General features: G+C 38.3%; 1 protein-coding gene and 1 non-coding gene across 9 annotated transcripts in view; one reads left to right on the top strand and one right to left on the bottom strand.

Moving 5' to 3' along the window:
* The first annotated feature begins 4046 nt into the window (after nucleotides 1-4046).
* The window catches only part of LOC130438401 (nuclear factor 1 B-type-like), a 79350-nt gene continuing 57864 nt past the window's right edge, over nucleotides 4047-25532 (top strand). For 2 of the 8 annotated variants that reach the window (XM_056770725.1, XM_056770633.1), the window contains exons 1-2: nucleotides 13809-14177; nucleotides 19439-19970. In XM_056770725.1, coding sequence (XP_056626703.1) covers nucleotides 14160-14177; nucleotides 19439-19970 — 550 coding nt within the window. In that variant the 5' untranslated portion in view covers nucleotides 13809-14159. Of the gene's footprint in view, nucleotides 4284-13808; nucleotides 14178-15425; nucleotides 16099-18939; nucleotides 19088-19438; nucleotides 19971-25532 lie in introns of those variants that run through there. The other 6 variants (XM_056770417.1, XM_056770341.1, XM_056770892.1 and 3 more) reach the window with 6 other exon arrangements.
* Nucleotides 10279-10350, bottom strand: trnah-gug (transfer RNA histidin (anticodon GUG)). Its single transcript has one exon. It is a non-coding gene; the product is annotated as a tRNA-His (tRNA).

Genomic DNA, 25532 nt, shown 5'->3' with positions numbered 1-25532 from the left:
AACAAGAATAAATTTTAAATGGCCCTTAGCTTTGATTTATGATGCTCCATGTGATATTTAATCACATCCCATTAATTCAAATGAAGTAATAAGAATTTGTACATATCTGAATTGATAAAGATATCAATAAAATATATACAATAGCAGTTAACTTTGTATTGTTACAAATAATGCTTGTAAGAATTAATAAAACATTTCTTTGACCCAAACATATATATATTCACAGTGATCTTTGTATTTAGAAAGTAGCAGGTGTTCATGTTCATTTCCACCATGTTCACTTCCATGCTGCCAAATTATTGATTTTCCAATTGATTTTTCATGTACACTTCACAGATACTTCACTGAAAGAGAATAGAAATCCTATTAAAAGCATAAAAGAATAAATGTTATCCAATAAAGGCAAGAAATTGCATTGATCTGCAGAGTCAAAATCAATATCCGCCATATGAGGGAAATTCAAGAGAAATATCAAAAGAATGTTTTGAGGAACTCAGGAGAAACTGATAGATATGTGTTCAGGAAAACAGATCATGAACAACAGGCAACAGATAATAAAAGGATTCATTTCATTTTATTCAGTTCCCTTTTATTTGTAAGCTAGTCAACACAAACAAATGATTCAAAGAATCATCTTAATCTTATGGGTAGCACTTGTATTACAAGGATGTGTCTTCCAGATGTAACAAGTTATGACCCCAAAACACCAAAGTGAAGGACAACATTATAATCTCCTCTAAAAATGTGGGACAGGTTTCGGAAATGAATAGAAAGACAGAGCAAAAGGCGAGGAAGATAAACAACAGTCAAGGTATTCTTCTGCTCGTGCTTCTTCTGAAATGCCACCACGGCCCCTGAATGCCAGACGCGCTGTGCTGTGACTCGCGAGACGTTCTCACACAATCCCACAATTCACGTGGAGGGAAGCAGCTGCGGGCGGGAACATTCTATGAGGAGGTGGAGGTTGGGAATGCGCTGCCGAGGGAAAAAGGTCTGGATAGGTTACAAAGAGAGTCCCAAACATGGAACAAAGCTGGCATTGAGTGTTAAACCCCACTACTCGCAGCAGAGAATCAGGTTGATGCGTAAATTTGCAAATGTCAAACGCGTGAGCGCTGTTCGGTTTGTTTGCATGTATGTGTATTAAATGTAAATTTAAAAGAGTGGGATGCTCAAACATGAGTTGTCTTTCATTTTGCAGCCTGTGGTAGAGCTGTATATATCGGTCCACAGTATCCATTGGATCATGGTTAGATTTGTCTGCCTTGCAGTGGAAAAGAATGCTTGTAATTGGTTAATGTCACCAGAGGCTACTTTGCATTGCTTTAAACCGCCAGAGCTGTGCTAACGCTATTAACGCAAGCCAGTTACGTTACTAGCCAATGTTTTTTGTTCTCATTTCTTGTAAATGTCTGATCGCTTGACTGTTTGAAAGCCTTCTAGAGGCTTGTTAGGTCTCACAGCTGCGTGAATTTATTTCGGTTGTCGCTTTTTGCTTTTACGTGAGATCCTTGGCCAGCTATAACCAGTGTTTCAGATGTTAGCTTTTTATAGTGGGTCATTATTAAGGCTAGAGTGCTTTGAAAGTATGTAATCTGAACATAAATTAGAACATGTCTTGTGTGCTAAAATGCTAAATAAATGTGCCATTTGCTAATAAAGTTTCAGCCAAAAATTAACATACAATTAAAAAATATATAGTTGCTGTTCTTCCGAAACCAAACATGTCCAAATTTGCTGTTTTTCAGGAAACACAGTACTTTTTAAATGATTACATACTGTTTTGTCAAAGTGGACAAGCACTTTTTACTACTTTATATTGGTTGGTGACTAATAATAATTATTTATGGAAAAACAGTCACAAAATATGCAGACACATGGTTTCAGAAGGACAGAAGCTCTATTAACTGGCTGTATGTTTTTAAATAGTTTTGCAGTCATTGTCATAGATTTTAAAACAAGGTTTCATTTTAACTAAATTTCTCATTAGTTAAATTACATTTACATTTACATTTACATTTAGTCATTTGGCAGACGCTTTTATCCAAAGCGACTTACAGTGCACTTATTACAGGGACAATCCCCCCGGAGCAACGTGGAGTAAAGTGTCTTGCTCAAGGACACACTGGTGGTGGATGCTGGGAGAAATTTTAACGAAACTAAAGAATTATAACTAAATATTTCATCTGCTAGAAAAAACATTGTCCTATAGGCCCGGTTCCAGAGATACGGCTTTGCTTAAGCCAGGACTATCCCTTAGTTGAATTAAGACATTTATGATGCTTTTATAAATATGCCTTAGAAGTAAACATTACTGGCGTGCATCTTGAGACAAAAAAATGGCACTGAAATATTTTAAGACTTTTCTGGGCAAGTTATATTTTAAGACAGGTCACACATTAATTTAGACTGGGACTTGCCATAAGCCTTGTCTGTCAAACCGGGCCCTAAAGTTCCTTATTCGTCAAATTAAAGTGTTAATGTATCAAAGGACTACACACCTGCATGGAATAGTGCAGTCTGCATTAGATAATGTCCAAAAAACGTAAACTCTAGGCTACTCAAAATAATACTTCTAGGACACAGCAAGTTTTTCCACAACCTTATGAGACCTAAAGACAAAGATGCAATCCGATAGGGTCTGTATTATTTTGTGGAAGTTAGAATAGTTTTTACACCTTCCCACATTTTTCTATTTGCAAATTTAGAATTCAAATTTTAAATTGCATCAAGATTTCAGTTCAACTGGTTTAATTGTTATAAATGCAAATTTTGCTTTGCACTCATCAGAAAATCGTCCAGTCACATCCCCCCATCCTTTATCATTTAAGGATGTTGGAACAATACACTCATTGTCTTCACCATCTCAAGGTTTATCATTCAATGTTGCAGGATGCTTAAACTGGACATTTATAGACTGTCGTAACTGTCTACAACTACATTTAAACTGAAAAAATATCATTCAGAACTTCTGAGATGTTCTAAATCATAAATTGAAACTTTCTTTCTTTTTTTCTTTTCAATCTCAAGCACAAAATAAAAAAAATAATTTATAATGTTTCACAAAACATTTCCCACAGATGAAATTTATTCTAAATTAATTATTTAAAGAATGAAAATTGTCACTTTGGCTGCTAATGTTTTTGACATCAAATTCTTTAATGCAATATACAGTCAACCTCCAGATTAATTAATGACAAATTTATATAGAAAAAGTTTGATCAACAATATACTCACACGAACCCTTAAGTTACATGTCAAATGAGTATTTTATGGTTTATATTTAAAACATCCTTAAACTATTGAAGCAACTTAAGAAGCATTCATATCTAAAATATTTGGTAGGTAAATCCAGGAGAGCTAAATTTATAGAACAGACAGGACATCAAATTATTCATCCAAATCATATTCTTAAAAATAGACGCAACAAAGCATCTGAATTTATGTTTTATCTGCTCCGCAGAAGATACTTGTGCTTCATCTGAATCAGTTAAGTTAGTACCTACTAATTGAACGTATCTGGTGTACCTGTCTGTGTTTACGCGTGTCTTTTTCTCTCTTCCCTGTTCCGCCTCTCTCTCTGTCTCTCTCTCTCACTTGGTGTTTTAGCCTGTGATATCTGAACCGTGCCCGGCTCTCATGTCTATGAAACTCCCCTGTCTTTGTGTAGGGAATATAATTCCCATTTGGGCCTCCCTCATAGACATAGAGTGAGGACCGTTCAAGGGAGGGGGAGCAAAGTGTGTGTCTATTTATGACTTTGGAGGGGGGAATTCCAAACACCACAAATCAACGATATAAACCAGAAGAAAATGCAAATAAACTTTGAAAAGCATCCTCTCGTGAAAGCTCCTCATTGGTTGCACACTTGTTGTACCGCTCAAGATGCCAAGAAAGTTCCATGCTCCTGTTCTGCACAGCTTAAAAAATTAAAGCCCTAGCTGAGGTGGGGGGCTCTGTGTGTGTGTGTGTGTGTGTGTTTGAGGGATTCAGATCCTGATCCTGTCATTATAGGCAGCACTGAGACTTGAGTCATAGCTGGAGCACAGGACTGTGAGTGCGTGTGCGTGTGTGTGTGCACTTTTCTCCCATAATGCAGTGTGATAAGGATTGGCCTACATGGGGCTGAGAGAGTGGCGTCTGATGAAGGCTTGATTAGTGTGTTATCTACTCCTGAGCTGCTCCTGATGAAAGCTACTGACGGGGGAATGGCTGGGAAAACAGCAGACAGCTCCATCAAATGGCAGCTATGCTATGACATGTCAGCCAGGACCTGGTGGATGGTAAGTTTGGTGCTTTTTGAGAATTTTTTTCGCGTGCAAGTTTTTTCCCACAAGTTTTTGAATGACGTAACTCCTCCTTCAGTGCGATTCAGTGCACGTCTTAGAGAAAATGTTTTGAAGGGCAATTATTCGAATGTTAATAATTTCATTGTTTGAAAAGATTTAAAGAACAGTTATTTACAGAAACCTTCCGTGGCATTTGTTAAAGAGTTTATACATGTTTTATATTAAATACATTTTAGCTTTTATAATCCTATGCCTAATCTTCTATTCGTGACGTGCTGTTATTTACAAAAGCGCGTGTTGGATAGGGATGTCACTGGTGTCAGGTGAGGTCAAGACCCTGTGTTAGACTCTGTGTCACGAGGTCAAGTTTCTTTCACAAACCCCCTTCTCTTACCGCAGCATGTACTGTTTTCAGTTTCAACGTACCTTAAACGTATCAGGTGTCCATCCCAGTTTTGGTGTTTTTTAATTGTGACAGTACATCAAAGTCGTTGCAGTCAGGGACTAACGAAAATCCGAAAAATGCAGTAGGAGAAAGACGGCACATTAATGGTGTTATCTTGTTATTCCAGAAGATGTTTTACGTCTAACATGCTCAGGTATTTCTGATCGTGACTTGCTCCTTGGACTCGATAATGCCGCTTATAAACATTGTCACACAAGATGTGCTCTTCCTCTGCACTTGTTGACATTTTTCTTGCGTTTGTCCATTTTTCCTCCTGGCAGACAAAAGGCTCTTGTTTGAGATTTTGCTTTCAATGAAGTTACTGCTGGTTTTGATCCCACTATGAATATTAATTTCGCCTCAAACTCTTGCTTTTTTTCTCCTGCCAGCCTCTTGTGAGTTATAATTTTGTTTACTTTCACATGACAGATATGGACTGGAATAAATGGAGATGCTTAATGTTAGTGTTAATCACTGTTTAAGTTGATTTATTTCTTATAAATCTTTCAATAGATTCAATTGTTTAGAAAACTTTGTTGCCCTAGACGAATATTTTCCCATATAACACTTTTGTGGTATTTCTTTAATTGTAAGTTGTTTAAAATTGGTCTGAAGTGGTTAAAGTAATTTTTGAGAAATGATACGTCTTTAATAAGAAGCAAACCTAATTTCAAATGACATTATTAATTATTATACAGCTGATTAATTTATCGGGAGCACTGTTTTATTTGTAATTTTGTTAAACTGCAATGACGGGCGCTTGGTAAATATAAGGAAAGTTATTTAACTTGTTTATTCGTGGTTACTCTGTCATGTGTTACTATTTCTATTCTCCTACTGAAATTCTAATGCATGTAGCAAAAGTTTTGATAATTATATTTTTATCATAATGATTAAATATAAAGGCTTTGACAGATTTTTATTTATTTATTTAGCTTAAAATAAAATGTATTTTTAACATATTTTGTAGATTTGTTTCTATATATTTAAAGCCTTTACTCATATAAACAATTACCTTTCTAATTTATTTAAAATAATGAAATTGAGTTCAACACTGCCATCGGCTTCAATATATTTTATAATATATTTTATCAGCCTTATGTCCCAAAATACACATAAAATATTTACATGGTTCTTGTTTCCTCTAATTACACAAACAAATCTGGTGCACAATTTCCTATAATTCATATAACTTCTCAAATCTGGCACCGACTCACCTGCAGATGGGCTTGACAATGATATAAACAATGATGGGGGTCCAGACATGGTTCAGTCTGGAATGCCGCTCAGAAAACCAAAACTCAGAAACTGGCGCAGAAAATATCAGAAGTTTCAGCAGATGCTGGGGTGGGCTTCACAGAGAGGAAAGTAGCATTTATGGCTAATCCCTGTGGCCAACAGTCGTTCATTAAGGTACACACTGCAGCCCCCCCCCTTTTTGTTTATTGAGGGTCTCTTTCTTTTTTCGCAAGAGTCCCTCTGTCTGGCTTGCTTTGTGCAGCTGGGAGACCGATGTCAGCCTGCATGCAGCCTCCCAGCAATCTGGCCTTCAGATGAAGCTCCTGCCGAATGTGGGTCGAAGATTAGCATAATACGAACTAATCGTGAATAACATTAGCATTGAGTAAGGCAGTAATTAAAATGATTAGCGGTAGGGGTAGAACTAAATGCGGAAATTTGGTGACAACTGCGTTAAAGATATTGATTTGAATGAGAACTGGGATGCTCTGGGATGTTGTTCTGATGATGGGAACATATCAATAATGGGTTGACAAAGCGCTGTTTTGAACTTGCACTTGTTAAATCTAATGAATGCACGTCTTGTGTCAGGTGTGGTCTACATAATTCTGTCAATTATGACTACTAATTAAACGCATATGTATGTGGATAATCCAAGTTTCTTATTTCCAATCCTGAAGGACATAGGAATTATTTCTTATGGTCAAACTGTACAATGACCAGCATTGATCGAAACATGGGAATAGTGCCACCTGACATTATGACAGTGGTGACGTTGTGGTTTCAGATGGGTCACCTTGGAGCCCTTGGTCTAGACTCAAATCCTCTAACTGGTCTTATAAGTAAACTGTATTGTTCGTCTGCAAGCCACACTCTCTCCATAATCACAGTGTTAATTATTCCGGTTGTTAGGCACACCTCGGGTTCGCTTGATCCTTATCATAGAGATCAATCTCAACTTCCCTCTAACTGCTCTCTGATGCTGCTCGCACTGTATAGTGTCAGTGTAGCATGTCTAGATCAGTGACTCTCAACCGGTGGCCTCAAAATGGCTCACAGATCTGTACTGAAAAGGTCGTATAGCAGACAAAACAATGCTAAACACGACTAATAAAATGCAAGTAACCATGTAATCAACTTTTAACAGACAGGAAAAATGTGACCCAAATCCACAGTACTTTGCCATGAATTCATCTGTCACGTAAAAGAAGACCAATTAGATCACATGTTTATTATATAATGGCAAAAAAATCAATTTGCAAATCAGTAATTTAAAATCAGTTTTAACTTTCCTTTGGAAACAAGTATGATACACATGCAACACATGTTCACGGAGGGAGCAATTTCAAAACCCAATGAAAAACAAAATATGTCGACAGATCAGCTAACGTATCTTCTAGAGATCAGATGGAGACCATTTTGAAGAAAATGATGGAACAGCGTTCTTTAACTGCTACAGCGATGTGTAGCCATGCCTGACAAAGATCTGCTTTGGGCAATTAGAGAACATAAAGCCTCTTTGTTCTAAATAGGGTTGGGGGGGTCGATAAGGGGATGTTGAGAAAAAAGAGAAAGAAAAAGAGAAAAAGGGGAAGCATCAAGGTATGAGCAAGAAGTGCTGCATAGAGGAATAGCGTGTGTCAACACAATCTGTTAACTTTTACCAATGCAAGCAGGAACTGATGTAAGTGCAAAAATAAATATTTGTGTAATTAATTGTGTGAAGTTTTCTGTTTTAATTTAAAAACTGTTCTAGTTTATTTAAGTTTATAAAGAGATGTTTACATTAGTTTACATACTGTACATCAAGTGCCCAACATGCATAAAGTCACCACAACCAGACAGAAGTGGGTTTAATAATTTAATGCCAGTCTTTAGTGCTACTATGACACATCAGCAGCATAGAACTTTAAATATTATTTACATTTGAAACAGAAGCTTTTGGGTAAAAAATGACACTTATTTAAAATGCACATCTAGTAAGAATCAGATAGGCTTTATTCTCAGTTCAACCATATACAGCTTGTACCAACTGAAACAAAACAGCATTCCTTGAGGACCAGTATGCTATGTAAGACAACAAAAGACATACATTTAACTGTACACATTTATCTGAAAATGATTACAAAAATTTTAATAAGAACCCAATCCTCCTGGTCCTAGTAAACCATGCAGTGTGGGGACTAATTATCCTAAAAAGATACCGGCCATCTTTGATCTTTTTGGGACATTTTTTGGACCCTATGATAAAAGCATCTTATAAATCGAACTAAATTAAAAAATCTGTATCTGTATGAGGTTAATGGAATATACAGTATAGTTTGTACAGTAAAATCATGATGTCTATAGAAAGTCCCAACGTGGAAATCCAATATGTGTGTCTGTCTCGTTGTGGCCGATCTGTCAGATAGCTTGGGGTTGAAACTGTAATGCAGTCTGACCATGAGGGTCCGAATGCTTCTGTAGTACCTCCTGCCGGATGGCAAGAGGGTGAAGTGTTATATGAGGGATGTGTGGGGTTGTTCACAATACCGGTGGCTTTGCGGATGCAGCGTGTGGTGTATGTCTATGAGAGTGGGAAAATAGACCCCAAAGATCTGTTCACTTGTCCTCGGCTGGTAAAAAGAACGATTTAATGCATATGCACAGAACCAGCAACTGAAATCTTTCTATGTTTTATAGTGTTAAAATCTTTTTAAAGTGTGCATATTAATAATTAAAAAACCCTTTAAAAGTGTTATGATACTAAATTGTACTTGTTTTAAGTGAAGAAAACCCCCTGTTTAGTTCAAATCAAAGATCAAACGTTAGGCCGTGATGCTTCCAGTGTTGTGGCTAATGAAGATGCACATTGTTACAGGAACATGTGTTCTGTGACCAGACAAAAGCCTGTAGGGATGCGCATTTCATGCGACATAGGTGCATGCTTGTCCTGTCAATCAAGACCTATTGAAGTGAGGAGAGAGACAGACGCACATAGAGAGAGAAAGCAAGTACACAGCAGTTTTGCCTGGCTCTTCTGTGGGGGCCTGCTGCTTCTTTCTCGTAGCTGAAGGATTGGCCATGCATATGTGTGTGTGTGTGTGTGTTGTGAATTGGACACAGTGGTTTTGGCAGGATTCCATGTTTACTGTAAGCTTTCTCCTTGTTTATTTGAGTGTGCGTCTCGTTGTTGCTCTTTTTCTTGATGGCGAGTTTATGGTAGAAAGGAACAAGGAGGGCCTCTATGGTTGCCAACAGGTGCAGAAGAACTCCCGCTTCATTTGTTTGATTGTGTTTTTGCTCGTGTTTTATTTACCAAATAAGATGACAGGACAAAGAGGGATGACTTGGGAAAAAACATAAAACAAAGTCACATATTCTTGCAAAAGACACATAAATGCATGTTTCCAGCTTTATTAGTTCCAACTTCCACCTTTAAATATCACTACAATGAAGTGAAACAAACAAAGCAATCTGATGAGTTTGATAGTAAATATACCTTTACAATCATTCTATTGAATAACATTGCACTGTGCCTGCAGTAATCTCTGTCAACACAGTAAAGCACTAAAGCAACATATTGTCCCGTATTGATATGGTAAAGATATTAATCAGATTATACATTGTAGTTTGCTGCCCTCTGGTGCTTAGATGGTTAGATGTTATGTTCTTTAAATTGAAACTGTAGGGAGACGCTTTTAAAAGCCTTTTTTAAAATAACCTAAACATCCAAATAGATATAGGAGATATTTGAATATTTATAAACCACATTAATTGAAACAAAGTAGCCTTTGTAAAAAGCTGTTTGAAAATGTATAATATCACTAAAGTTATATATTTATTCAGTATGAATAAATTAATACGTCTGACTTTGATATATTGTAATGCTTACACGTTATGGGTCTTAACAATATACAGAGTACAAACTGCGATCACGACGCATCGCAAGTTCACGCCAAGACAGTCCACTACCGCATCCTCGTGGACTAAAAACTGCACTGCACTGCTATGTCTACACATACTCGGCCCACAAATTGCATATACCTGTGGGGTGCTGAAAATCCTGTTCACCAAAGTGCTGTCATTGTTTTTATACGATCAAGCCCACAACATTTTCAGTCACAGCTGTTTTATCATTCTTCATTTGATACGATTCTTCTCGTTGATGTTTTAATTCATTCAAGTACATGTAGAGTTCATTTACAATTAGACTATTTTTAGAGCATTTAAAAAAAATTCAAAGAAACTGATGCTTTTTCCTCTTTTTTAAATGTCACAATCAAGAGAAAGCATAAGAATCGCTGCTCGTTTGATCACTTAGTCTGCCGTGACCCGGATTCGAACCGGGGTTGCTGCGGCCACAACGCAGAGTACTAACCACTATACGATCACGGCGAGCCATTGAAGCAGTTAGACCCTGCAGACCTATTTACCAAACCCGCACTTTGATTATGTGGTGAATCACTATATTGTTGTTTAAAATGTACCGTTAGACCTAACTCTAAACACAACAACAGTTTTGTGATGATTGCTTGGTGTGACTGTGGCAATAATGTTAAGATAAAAACTTCACTATGACATGTGATGGCTGCGTGTTATGGAAGTGTGAAAAATCAGTTTTATAGCGTTGCATTGCGTGGGCTTCACGTCATATCGCAAATGTCACAAAAAACACAAGTCATGTCTCTACAAATTGCCAAATACCAGTTATTATTTAAGTTAAATTGACATTATCGAATGAGATATATCATTCTAAAATGACGTGTTTTTTGGAACGTGCGTTCGAATGAATAAAAGTTGAACACTGCGGTGAGGTCACTAAGCTCCACTGGGGGTCATAGTTCTCGCGCAGGAATCACTTTAAAACAGGCTGCAGGTCTGCTTATTTCCAAAAGTGATTAAAACGTATTTTATAGATCTGTAATTAAACAAGTGCACTCTACAAACACCACTTGATATATTTTGATTAGCATCGCATGCTTGCAGTCGAGGGCCGCTGATACATTTTTCGGGGGCTTTTGGGGCAATAAAAATATAAATTTTGCTCAAAATGTATTTATGTCGGGGCACTTATTAATGGAGAACACTTTATCTTGAATTATTTTACAATATTACATTATATTTCATTAAAATTATATTATTTTACAAATGTACAAATATGACAATTGTACAGCAGTACCGCTTGTGGATGTGTTAACTGAGACAAAAACAAGATAAATCATGAAAAGAATAACTGGGAAACCTATTGAATATGTTTTACCGTAAGCCTTCACGTGCGTTTCAAATTATGTAACATTTAATGTATATATAAAGCAATATGATAATATAATAAATTAATGGGAACACATAGCTGTAACGTTCCAATTGTGTGCAGTACAGATGTTTGTTCATTTATGCTCAAAGTGGACGACATAAACTTAGGTGTTGCACCCAGCCATCCAAGCTCAGCTGCACCTTTTTAATACTTAGCCTTCATTTTTGTGAAGATAAGTGTTGGGTAATATAATATAATGGTTAGTTTGTTTGTCAATATGAACGGGAAATTTTAACATGTCCAAAATGTGATAAATGATGACTCAAATGATTATTTAGAAATTTGACTATAATTTCTTTACATTTGGGCTCACAATTTAAGGCATGGGCCTAAATGGAACACAAATGAATGATGCAATGAATTAAAAGATTCTACTAATTTATGTCATGTTAGGGTACTATAATATAATTAAAAAAAAAGTGTAATAGAAACCATAAAAACGTAGCCCTATTAATTGCACTCATGAGAAAAAATATGAGGTAAAGATTAGGCATGTAAAGAGGATGATCTTTAAGCCATTATTAAATTAGTCGTGCGCCTCATTGTTGCTCGCTTAATTGATTTATGGTCTTATAAAACACTTTTAATGTGTGGTGATTTTTTTTCAAAGCAGTGATCATTTCCATTTATTTAAAGAATTTCGATATGTCGACACTTACAAATTAATGTGCATGTCGGGAGCATGATGATACAATCGATCAATTGATAATCCGCTGGAAATATGTAAAACTCGAGGAAGAGAGACTGAATAGCAAACCACCAATTGTCCTACCCTGTGAAAACCTGTTTTTATATGAGTAAAGATTTTCTTTATAAACGGATTCTTTAGAATCTTATAGATCATTTCTAGAGTCTTCTGAAACTAAACATCGCCTGCTGCTTCCGCAGAACATAACGTACAGGTAAAACGATAACTTCTGTATAGAAAATGCGGCGTTGGATGCTTTGAGAGCCTATACCTCTGTATATAAAATGGAAACTTACGTCGGAGGCTGTATGAGGCTCTCTGCGCGCACGCGACACACATCCAAACTCATGTTAAACTTGAACAGAATAAACAAAAATATCCAGAAGAACATCGATCCATCTTTGTGTTAATTGATAAAAATATCTGCGCTTATAGTGATTTTCTATCCTATACTCGTGGCTTGCCGAAGTTTATGTCTAAGAATTTGCAGCCCCTTCGCTTCATTTCGTATCACACTCCACCTACTTGATATAAAGCTCCAACAAGCCGTGTGTTTGTTTTCACAAGTGTGGTTTTGTAAACCAGAAGACGGTTGCCGGTTTATTCCAAACGATTCATTTGTCTTGAGAACTAATGTCTTTCATTATTAGCGTTTTGTTTTGAGAACGAGGAGATCACAGACTATCTCGACCAACACGAAATTTTCACTGTATAATTTGTGTCCTACAGATTATGTGCCGCAAGTGACAGTTCAGTCTTTGTCCGAAGCAACACATGAAAATAATTACATTTAGGCTATGCATTAGATAAATAAATGGAACATAGCATAACAACAACAGCACCCACATGAAATATTATTGTAATTAAAATATAATGAACAGATTAAGATTATTTCACAACGAAATGTGAAATCAACAAACAACAATAACAGAGTGTTTAATAGGTTCCAAACACGTTGAAAGATTTAGCAGGAACTCACCTAAAGGGAAAGATAAGATAAACAAAAATATTCTTGTTGAGATAAATAGGCTATATTGATTGAGGGAAATATAAACCATACTGTTAAATATTGAATATATCATATTGCTAAAATAACAATTTACAATTCAACAGAATAACACATAGGCCTACATTGCAGTGTATGATTTCCATTTATTTATTAAGACAGGTGACATAATGCAAACACAGTTTTATTACTCATGTATCTACTTGTCTGTCTCCCATATGTTCTACACGTTAAGGATGCGAAAGTGCATCGGAAAACATTCTCATATAAATGTGCATTATTTGATTAATATTGAATTCACCGCAGAACCGTGTATGTAATGGTGGTGTTCTGTTCTGGATCAATGCCATCATTGTGCTCTCTAACAGTGCTGTCTTTCTTCCTAGTCCTATAGACATTTCTAACAATGTTTTAGTAACAAAACTGCAGCTATAGCCTATACGTTTTAAAATGATTTAAACATAGCCTGTCAATGGCATTTTTTGAAAATGATGAATTGTTTTAATGCAAAACAGAAAACCACTACACCCGGACAAAACCAGAAAGGGAGGAAGAACTGATTTATATAATTTTCACCCTCTGAAATATATATAATAAATTGATTGTTTAAAGTATTTTTTAATAGAATATAAATGAAAAAAAACTTATGTCCAAGTCCAAACAGGAATATGACCTCACCTCAGGCACTAGTCTCGATTTCGGCCGGTCTCGCTTTGATGGGACTTGGTCAATGTTAATATGCAAATAGTGACACTGCCTGCCGAGCGGAAGTGAGGGGCCTTGGGCATGGAACGCAGAGCGCATCGTCGACCAATCAGAAACGAGGATGTATTCCGAATGCGCAGCTCTGTTCGGCTGCTGCGAGCAACAGCTACGGCAGACAGAGAAAGTAAAGGCGCAGACCTTCCCACTGCTAAAAACTCAGCCTATTCTGGACCGCGTTCAACTAAACCACCAAAAAGCTATCCAAAACGACTGACTCGCAGAGGAAGGACGAGAAAAAAATATCAGAGGTGCTCGCCGACTTGATTTTGCCGCCTGTCTGCCAAGAATTCTCTTCCGGTGTTCATTTTTGCAAGCACTACAACGTGAAAAGACAAGGATAGAGAAAAAATAAAAAAGCAATATTTTTTTAACTTTGAGACATGTGAACCGGCTTCATTTCCATCCAGCCTCCAGGAATTCCCTTCAATTCCATGCAATACAGTGCAATGGTACGTTATGATGAAAAACACTGTCTTACTAACATTTTGTGAATATTGTTTCTCGAGTGACTGTGTTGCGCGCATGTAACTTCTTCAACACTGTCTGTAGACGTTAGCTTTCATTTCCCTGGACGAGACACTTCAAACGCAAACTCGCGGAAAACGATAGATGTTGGATTGTTTATGTCATGTATTGGCAGGCGTCCTATTTGGGTCATATCATTGTGTCATAAGTTGGTGACAGAGTTTGTGCCTACGGAGATCCGCTCTTGGCATGATTCCTGTGTTAGCAAAAACTCTCCCCCAATTGAATAGCAGTGCACTTTGGCGCGGTGCATAAGCGTGAATACCTGGACAAGTTGTGTTGATATTGACTTTTGTCACCATTTCACAGTTCCCTTCATTGAAATGCTTGTCTGGTGATTCTGTTTTACCTAATGACATTATCTGTCAAACTCTATTACGTTTTCATGAAAAGAGATAAATGACACTTAAATCGAATAAGGAGATATTGCGCACGAATAATAACCCTTTGTTTCTGTCAAATGTTTTTTTATCTTTGAGGCCTTTCAAAGTCGACGGACGGCCGTACGTGTATACAAACCGATTCATTGTTTAACCCTTAATGTATTTAGACTTTGTTGTGCTTCGCTAGATTATGTGCCCTTTATAAACTCATAGTTGAACGCTCGTGGGTTGCATAGTTGGATAGAGGGGGTTGGGCTTTGACGCAAGATGCCTGTCTAACGTTAAGGCATTATATGTCCAGCAAACAAACCAGACCCATGCTTACTGGTATAAGTCGTGCACTTCAGTATTTTTTTTCATTCTTACAAACAGGCGCAGATTTGAACCTCTGTAAAATGTTGCATACTGAACTGTCAAACACCTCAGAAGTAACACTAAACATTAATAAATCCCCCGGTTCCCTAATTTTACCTGTTTTGCATAAAGAAATCTGCAGTCCCAAACTTGTTTTGATATGAAACTCTACATAATAAATAAGCTTTTGTAAGTCATACCATTTGCGTGTGGTTCACAAATAATGCAATTTATTTTCGCCTAAACGTTTGCCTAGTTAAGTAGGCTATAATCAAAATAACCAGTGGCCATACAATTGTGTATTTGTTTTCGTCATCTTTACCGAAAACAAATATTAATAGGCCGAATGATCGAAGCCTAATTGGAGGTGTCAGCAAAATCTTTGTTCTGTACTGTGCTCGCAGACTGCGCAGCGTCCTATTGCCAGTTGAACGTGCTCGTCTAAAGTCCTCGCGTATAATCATGGCAGTTGGATAGAAAGTGGGAAATTGCTTAAAATCTTTGTCAATGTCATGGTCTGAGGTGCAGTCGAGGTGGGCTGGAGATATGGGATATGCGTTCGCTGGAAGAGGAGGAGTGTGAGTCTGTAATTAAAGCGGAAAAAAAAATCTTCAGACTGATTTGTTAGGCTCCAGCAGACTAGAGGGTGTTACCGGCCCATATTATATCAAGTTTGAAAAGCAAACATAGGATCAGAAATAAGGCGCCTATAAGTTTTCTTATTGCACGTGCGATGTTTTTTTCAGCATTCGTCTTTTAAACTTAACTCTCGCATTCCGGTAGGTTTTCACTCGGATGCGCGCTCAGATCGATCGCAGTGGATGCGTCTATAGATTCACTCGCTTTGTGATCTGTTGTGCTCTTAAATAGTCGACGGGATCAGTTAAATGCACAGTGCGGGAACTCCAGTTGTCCTCCGTTGCCGGATAAGACCGTGTTTTTTTGAATGAGGATATCAGGTCTTACTCGTAAGTGCACGGAGCAGCACGCGCTCTGAAGAATGGTCCGATAATATCGATCATCTGTGAAATCCTTCAGGACTTTGATAACCGCGCGATTTGCTTTGGCGAACAAGGTCATGATGTATTCGCCGATTTGCTTAACACAGGTATTGATATCAGTCTTTCTATATATATTTTATATTTTGAATGGTCTGTGCTAATTGCTTATAGTTGTTACAATATAGCCTATGCATTATTCTCTGCTCATTATGCGCATTTATTGGACGTTTCTCTTGTACATTTTAAAGTTACATTTCATTTTTGAACAACTTCTTCCACGTTGTATCTTTGTGCAAAAGGCCTGTGGGAAAATAATGCCGCGAGGGAGTGGATACATTTAGACGTAACTAAGTCGATGTTAAATTAAAAACGGGCTTAAAAATGTGTATTTTGAAAGCGGATAACTTGATGTATAGGGCGGCTGTGTGGGAGAATGTATTGAAGGCACTGCGCAGTTTTCTCCCGGTTTGACACAGACCGCATGAGTGCAGTTAAGTGCGATCATTTGAATAACTGGTGTAGTGAAACAGACCAAAGTTTCCCCAAAAGTTTATTCAATTTTATTTACAAACATTATTAGAAGGGCCTATTTGTAAATTAACCAGTATGTTTTACAAATGTTCTTTTAAAATGAGATGCACAAAACAAAGCAGACATATTATCTTGTTCATGCATACGTCCTTTCAAGACAGTGAGTTAAAATTCACTGTGAGAGAATTCATGTTGAAACCCGCTGTTTTAGACGCATCTGCATGTTTCATCGGTTTTAAGAAAACGTGCTGTAGTTTGTCTTGGGAGCTCTTCTCACAGAGTGAATTAAGATGAAAACAATGATAAGGTTTGATTCAGTGGTTGGACAGAGTCCGCTGGGTTTGGCTGACACAATTTTACTGTTTATATTTAACTTGGCATGAGAGAGTGATTGACTGAGATATGGTGAGTAAAGAGCAGAGCTCGATCCTGCGCGGCCCACAACCTAGTGTAGCCTACTATACTACACTTATAAACGTTTACGATTTAAACTTGAAAAATTATTGGCTTTAATGGCATTGGTAAATAGTAGAAAATGTATTTCAATATCATTTGGCTAATTTACTAAGAAAATATAATACTATATAGTGACTTTAGGGACTTCTAATGTTTAATTTCATTACGATATTGTTGAGAAAAGCAGATAGTTATCTAGCAAAACCAGGACATTGTAATAAAATATAAATTCAAAGTTGGTAATAATTTAGAAATGGTGGGGCTTTCGTGAGGTAAAATATCATGGTCAATTTATTATTGCATTTTTCTTTGATTTTTTTTTCTTTTTTGAGGGATAGGATTAAATAAATTGCTTTTTGCATACTGGCCAATTCTCAATATGTATATTTTAATATGTTTGGGAAGTAGGATTATAGGATAATGGAGAATTTAATCTAGCATGAGAGTGTATGTGAAACATCTTAATTGAACTTATTTGTATAACAGTTATATGTAACTATGTGGTCTGATGCTTTAACAAAATCAACATTTTAAATCTGTTTTAGTTTTTTATAAATTCCTGGACTACACGACATACTGGGAAAATTCACACTATTCGGCGACTTACTTTTTTTCTGGTGCAATACACACCATTGCAAATTTTCGAGTGAGGGTTTGCACAAACATTCCTAAGTTGTGCAGTCTTGTTTTTATACAGTGGTTGAGTGTGGGTTATGTTTGTGGGACTGTCACAGATATACAGGCAGTGGTGTGCCGGTTGTGGTTTCCCAGAAAGCTGTCGCCCTTCAGCATGCAGAACAATGTGTGGTTTAAATCCCTCTGATTAGTTCGCATCAGCCCTTGTTCATAGTTCAGTGTAGCAGTGGAAAAAATTCAGAGATGTTTGCGCAGTGTGTGAAGGGTTGTCTCTTCGCTGTCAGTATCATGAGAGTTTCCACACAAATGCTCTTTTGTATCCTCATCATTTTTTTCTTAAACCTTCTCATATAGAGTGCAAACTTGTTTGTTTTTTCTTTCTCTTTTTTTCTACAAAGCAACAGGGTCTGATTTATTTAATGTATTGAGAAATTAAGGAATGTGATTTTAAAGTGTTACGTTGTAGCATTTTCCTCCTGTCAGCGATTATTGTTAAAAATGATGTATTAAAACATGATTTATATTTCCTAACATTGTTGAATAACTTTCTATTTCTAAGCTGATTAGGATATTATATATTTGAAAAAACAATGGCAACTGCATTTGCTCAGTTTGTAGTGTAATGCTACTTAACAAGTTGGGGCATATGAAGACAAAAAAGTCTTGCGATGAATACGACAAGTGTGAATGAACTGTGCCGTGTTTTTGAGAAGTCAGTTAGTTTTGGTTTGGCAATTTAATGCCACTCTCCCCAAACGGCTCTGGGACCCAAAGAATGTGCCTTTTGTGCCAAGATGCCATTTTCATTGTCCATGTTGGTCTGATTTTGAAGAGGCTTAAAATAAATGCGGTACATTAATGCTAACAAATTAAGTGATTCCCAAGGACCGCAAGCACCTCCTCATAGTAAAAAGAGTGGAAGCTTCTTGCTGAAGGTGTAAAATTATCCCCCACCCCACAATTTTCACTTTTTTCACTGTTGCCTTTCTATTTAAAAGGCTTAACTTATTTCCGGCCTTGGGAAGCTTTATACTCTTGTTTTAGACAAAGGACATGTCCCAATTTGTCTTGGCATCTTTGCAAGCGTGGTTGATGACAGTGCGCTCAGCTGTACTTGTCCAAGGCATTTGGTGATTCTCTATAGCTTTTCCCAAAAGGTTATGCGGTGCTCTGTAATGGGGGCTGTTTCAGGAATGCAGGACACTTTGATAAGAGATCTGGAAGTAGGGGGGCTGCTTGGTATCCTGTGCCAACACACGGACAGGTTCTTTGAGCATGGCTGGAGAAAGAGAGGGAGCGAGAGATAGAAGGGGGGCAGAGAGAGAGAGAAAGAAGGGGAGTGAGGGATTGGCGATTCTGTAACTGCTCTGTGCTGGCACGGCACGGGCAGACGCAGAAAACAGTGGCATCCTTCTTCTGTGTGGCTCAACACCTGCAGGAAGGCCAACACAGCCTGCAGTCGACGTGGAAATGGTAGATGAGCATTTTTGCTTGAAATGTTTTATTAATGACTTCAGTGCTTCAAAGTTCTTCAAAAGGAGGAAGTGATAGACAGGACGTTACTTTAATTGTTAAATCAATTGCATTCTTGAAATTATTTGTTAAATTTGCATCCGTTTCTTTTTTTGGATCATTAAATGGTCACTTTTATTTACTATTAGTTTCTTATAAACAGCTTTTGTTCGCAGTGTTTTTAATTTTTTTTCTGGTTTGCTTTTGGTCGCGCAGGCCGTTGGCAAACTCGGACGAGAACTCGTGCCAAAAGGTCACTTCTGCTCCTGCTAATTTTTTTCTATTCCCCTCTCTCTTTTCTTCTCTTCTCAGGATGAGTTTCATCCCTTCATCGAGGCGCTGCTCCCTCATGTGCGTGCCATAGCCTACACCTGGTTCAACCTGCAGGCAAGGAAACGCAAGTACTTCAAGAAGCACGAAAAGCGGATGTCCAAGGACGAAGAACGCGCAGTGAAAGACGAGCTGCTCAGCGAGAAACCCGAAATCAAGCAGAAATGGGCGTCCCGTCTCCTGGCCAAGCTGCGCAAGGACATCCGGCAGGAGTACCGGGAAGACTTTGTGCTCAGCGTAACGGGCAAAAAGCACCCGTGCTGCGTTCACTCCAACCCCGACCAGAAGGGCAAGATCCGGAGAATCGACTGCCTGAGGCAGGCTGACAAAGTGTGGCGGCTGGACCTGGTCATGGTCATCCTGTTTAAAGGGATTCCGCTGGAGAGCACAGACGGCGAGCGTTTGGTCAAGTCCCCGCACTGCACTAACCCAACGCTCTGCGTTCAGCCCCACCACATCACTGTCTCTGTGAAAGAGCTGGACTTGTTTCTGGCATACTATGTCCATGACCAAGGTAAGCGGTAGAACGATGGAAACATTTAAAAAAACATTACAAGTGATATGTTAGCTAATTGGTTAAATGGTGTTGAGACAAATACATTTAATCTAAATGTGATAATTTAATTTATATCTTTTACACAAATGACGGAATCAAGAATGATTTAATCAAGTATGTTTTAAATAGTTCGAAGTAATTTTTACATTTCCAGATGAAGAACTCATATAAATCCTAACTTTAGAAGTATCCTCTTTTATTAGAATGAGTTTGTGCACTTTTTATTGATAAGACCAGTATCAGAATTTAACACTGCACTAAATTTGGATTAGTTGAAAAGTAAATCCAATCCTAGTGGATAACATGTTTTATTTTTTTTCTCTTCTTGGTTGTTATTGATTTGCTAAATATTCTGTTTCATTTAAATTTATTCGTTTAGCAGAGTCTGGATGAAAATTGCTTTAACCCAAACATTTCCTTTTTGAAACGTAATATCATTCTCAATTTTTGTTTAAAAAACAGCTCATATTTTATTACCACATTTAACGTTATAATGCTTTTGGCCCAGTAGTTATCTGTGTATGTGAGTGTTTTCAAAAAGAGTTGGGCTATCGTCGGGCATTGCACCTCCATTTTGTGAAACTGAAGTGCCAGGGTAAGCAGAAGGCAGAGCGGAGGGACAATAATGGTTTCCACTGGCACCATGGTTGGCATCAGAATCCCTTTTGTGTCTGTAAAATGGCGTTCATTCACTTGTTGGCTCTCGCATTGTAGCTTATGTCTCGTATACTGCTCTGAATAGATCAATACTAAGTGGCCACTATTATCTTATGTCAATTCTTGTCATGTGAGGAGCAAAACATGTTTCACATATGAACACTCGTCATTTATTTACATTTATAGATATATATTTGTATTAAATTTAGGAAATTATATCACACATCTCATATACAGTAACTAAGTATATTTTTTCCCCCTTTTACTAATCTGAAATATAAGTATTGCACAATATTGATGAAGCAATTGATTTAGGTCAGCAATTGAACAAGGTCAACAATTGAACGGTGGGTTCTCTTTTAGGGAATTACTCTGACAGTTCAGCGTGTTTTGCTTTTAGTATCCATTAGCCATCTCTAAACAATGCCCTCACATTGTGCCAGTGTGCCCAGGGCGGCCATTTTGTTAGCGTTGTGCCCTGAGAGTGCCAGTGACAGAGGATGGCAGTTGGTATCAAACCCTCTTTGTCTGCTTGCTGCATGCCTTTGATTCGTTAGTTGGCATCCGCAATGCAGTGGGCACGCAGGAACGTTTTCTGACAGCGGTGTAATTTCAGCGGACGTTATTAAATTAAAAATCCAACAAAATAAAATAGTATTTAAAGCAAAAGTAAATCATTACCCACATCATAAGCGACATCGTGGGTTGTGGTCTGTGGTTGAGAATTGAAAGTGTAAATTGTGTTCGGCAGATTTTTCACGTTCGTATGCCAGAACAGGGAAGTTTTTTGTCGGTGACAAACAACAATTGGTAACATTTCTTTCTTTCTAGTAACAGTGGGTTTTACACTCTACTAGACACGGCCAGTGTCGTGTGCACTTAGTAATTTGTCTTGTGACCTGATCTGGTTTAAATCTAAAGGTGTTTTAGAGCAAACCGCTGCACTTGGCATCTGTAGAGGCATTAGACACTTCACATCGAGTTCATGGGCACAGTCTTAGAAGACTAGCCAGTGTTTGTAATAGCACCTTGGTAAATTCGGTCCTTTGGAAAGGTGGTGGAGAGGACAGGAATGAGGGGCGGCACGCTTGTCGGTGGGCATAGCGCCATGCCCTGCCTCTGTGCTTCACCAAGCCTATCCGTGCCATTGTGCTTGTGTGTGAGCTGTTCAGCTCCATTCTCTCGTAAAATGATTATAACATTATCAAGATCACAGTTATCCAGTTAAACCAAATTCAGTACAACGCTTTTAGTGTAGCACTTTCTGAGCGATTGCGTTTAAATTAAATCCGTGTGTTGTGTGCTGTTGGCTCACTTCCATTTGAGTGATCTGTTTTATTCTTAAATGAAAAACCCTTTTGCTTTAGATAGAAGTTGCATGGATTATTCTTGCTATTGATATTCTTTGATTCCTTACTGGCCCAGCAAGTCGAGTCTGAACATGTGAAGCGATGTTTATTTTACTCATAAATCAAAACTCTCACTTGCCAGGCCACATTTTAGAGAGATAAAGTATGCTAATAATTAGCATTTTTATGATTGAAGATGTGCTGTGTAGTTCACACACTTTCGTCTTAGTATGTTCTGTTTAATTCTCTGATGAAAAAAACGTAACTTTTCAACTAAAATATTTAAAAGTATAGCGTTGAGATTTTTTTAAATGTGTAAGATTTTTTTTTCAAATGGAAAACCTAAAAAAATATCTATTTGATTTTAGTGCGGTTTTAAGCCTCACATTATAATTTACATTTGTCTGACAGTAAGTTTGTTTAAAATATTTAACTCTCATTTTTATTTCAGGTCCACGTAAATGTTGCAAGCGCATGTTTTTGGAGATGTAGCCAGTGTTACTAAACAACCATAAGGTGTTACACAATCTCAAAAGCTTAAGATAGCAATAACAGTGTAAAGGTGTCATGATTTCCTATTCTAAACTCTCTAATGTTTATTTTGGTCCCCTGTGAACTAGCTGGTGTTTTATTGGCTGCTTTTCTAGTGTCGGGTGGATTGTATCCTATTTGTTCTAGCATGTTAAAGGGGTCTGTTTTACGACTGCAGGACTTAGCTTTTGGCCCCCGTGTCAAGACCTCAGCTATAGATGCGGAAGGTGTCATGTGAAGTTTAATTGAGCACAACAGATCTTTGAAAACGAGGCGGCGGCTTGCGGCGCGTGGGGCAGGCCAGGGGGTCGATTTGGGGAGCACCTGGACCCCCGGCTCACTGGTGACCTCTTGTTGTCTGGGTCAGCGGAGCGTTTGCCAGCTCCTTGAGAAGAGCTGGTCATTCATCAAACTCCCTCTCTCAACTTGCCAAAACCCCCAACACACAAATGCACACACACACTGAGTTCCCAATTGGGCCTCTATGAGCCTGCGTGTGTAGAGAAGCTGTTTGGTTCTAGTTTTCTAGCTGGCTGACTATACGGCAGGGTCAGGACAAGCAAGCATGACCTAGAGGTCATGACCCCTGTCAGTGACGTACGGCTTGTGGTTTCTTCACTCTCACTTTTTTCACTCTCTCTTTATCTGATGCTCCTTGTGCTTAATTGTTTCAGACTGGAATCTTTTTTTTGACTTACTTAATTTTTTGTTGACTATTTAAGGGATTGGTTAATTTTGGTTATAGAAATAATATTCTGTAATGGATTGGAGTCAGTTTGTAATAAAAATAAATAAAAATTAAGTGAATTTCTATATTTCCATATTATTATAGTGTAACAGGACTTTACTTAATTTATTAGTGAGTAAATGCCTTGCATTGCGTTCCATTAGAAATGAAAATATTCTCTCTTTTGCAAACCCTTGCATTTTTCATCCACGTTTCTGCTCCGCAGCATTCTTTGACACAGTGTAAACTCGAATGTTTAAAAATGACAATTAAATGGACTGCTGGCAGCGATGCAATACACACAAACCCTTTGACAATTTGAGGCCCAAACCAAAGCTTGACGAAGCTACAAGCATAAAGAACGCAACACAGCCACAGCATTTGTTTTCATTTAGTCATTTATTTATTTATTTCCTAATTGTTTCCAGCCAGCCCGTGTGGCAGAGTCAGTCATGAGTTTGTCCTTTGGAGAGAAACAAAAAGTGTTCAGCACATTCACTTGATGGCCCGCAGCTACTGACTGGCTTCCAAAAATCAGTACAGATGGTCTCTTTTTTTCTTTCCTCTTTCCCTCTCTCAAATTCAAGCGTTTGTTGGTACTTTGCTTTCAGAAAAGAACTACAACATGCACGACTTGGTTTCAGTTGTGGAAATAAAAGGCAATAGCTTCTGTTTGATGTTTTAGTACACTGGTGTACCGCCACATTAAACATATAGAGGGAAAGAGAAGGAGGGAGGGGGCGGTGAGGGGATTTGCCACCACGACTTGAATCCACACGGTAATCTTAGAGGCCTGTGGGTGTTTTGAGTGCTTTTCTGCTGAGTTTCCTCCGATTAAAGTGCCGAATTGACTGAAACACATTTCTTTGCGTTTCTGTGTATTTTTGCTTCTATTTTTTATGAAAGAAAGAAATCTGTACCAAAAGAGGGATCAAACCATTTTTTTGTAAGCTGTAATGTAAGAGCGCCATATGTGAATGTTGGGAAGCTCGTGCAAGCTGTTGAATGCCAGAGCACAGATAAAGTCGGACATGTGCTGGCCTTATTTAACCTCTACCATCCATTTGGTTTTCTTTGGAGGAATTTGATCTCCTTCCACTCACAGCAACGGAACAGGGCATCTGATCACATCCCACTGAAAGACTATGATGTAAGCATCGCAGGAATGTGCTCGGGTACCGCAAACAAATCTACTGTACAAATCCACAGGCGGGTCTGTGATCTCATGGAGCTTCGGCGTTGAGGTTGTTCCATTTGTGCTGAGCGTGCAGTGAGGTCTGTAAAGCAGAGGCCGCAGTGCTGATTAGTATTCTGCATGGCCCGCGGTGGCTATCTCACGCAAAAGCCATAACCTATCGAACACATTCCCTTAGTCTAATCCATTTAGAGCTCCCTCCAGCTCTCTGGACTCTCTTATTGATTTCCCCCTCCCTCTGAATTGCTCTCTTGTCCTCAGTGTCTCTCTCCCTGCCCCACTGTTGGTTAAATTCAGAAGTGTAGTGTTACTCAACATGCTGCTGCAAAGGAACCCCCCCATGTGTTCTATCTTGCTCTCTCGTTTCCATCGAGCTGTCTTTATTCGTGGTGTCATTCCTCTCTTTTATCTTGTTACTACACTTTTAGCTGTCCATGTTGTATGTTTATCTCTCTTCTTCCATTCTTGTTGTTGTCTGTGTGTTATCTCCAGGACTCTTTGTTGACTGAATACCTTCAGGCTTAAGAGCACTATAACCTCCTTTTCTTTCTTTCACAAACTGTAATGCGTACATAAATCTCTGTGGTCACGAGGAGTGTCGAAGGGTCTGTGCAACAACGTGGGTTTTGCTTCACTTCAGTGTGCATGAATGTGTGGTCTGGAGAAAGGGATATTCCCTTTGGAATGATCAAAAGTGGTGGACGCACACAGCCTATCATTAATGTTGACTTAGATGCCAGAATCTGCTATCGTAAAAAATGGAAAAGTTCTTTTCAGGGTTCACAGACTTTTCTGGCATTTTTTTCCACTACTTATCTTGTGTAAGTCTTTTCCTAAACCCCACATCGTCAGTGCAGACAGGGGCTTTGTGAGAACCCAGAAGGCGCTGCTACTCCCTGGGGTCCTCTTGACAAGAGAACCAGCACCAACCCCTCCTTCCCTTCTTTGCGTTCTTTAAATGAAGATGGATGGCCCCATCCTCCCTTACTGTATCTCACTGTATGGGGTGTCTGGATCGACTGCCCCAACCCCCTCCCCGCTCCAAGACCGGACCAGCACCG

This window comes from Triplophysa dalaica, chromosome 1 (assembly GCF_015846415.1).
Source record: "Triplophysa dalaica isolate WHDGS20190420 chromosome 1, ASM1584641v1, whole genome shotgun sequence".
In the NCBI taxonomy this organism is placed as follows: Eukaryota; Metazoa; Chordata; class Actinopteri; order Cypriniformes; family Nemacheilidae; genus Triplophysa; species Triplophysa dalaica.
Note: the sequence above shows the minus strand (reverse complement) of the source record. Positions and strands in the feature narration are given on the sequence as shown.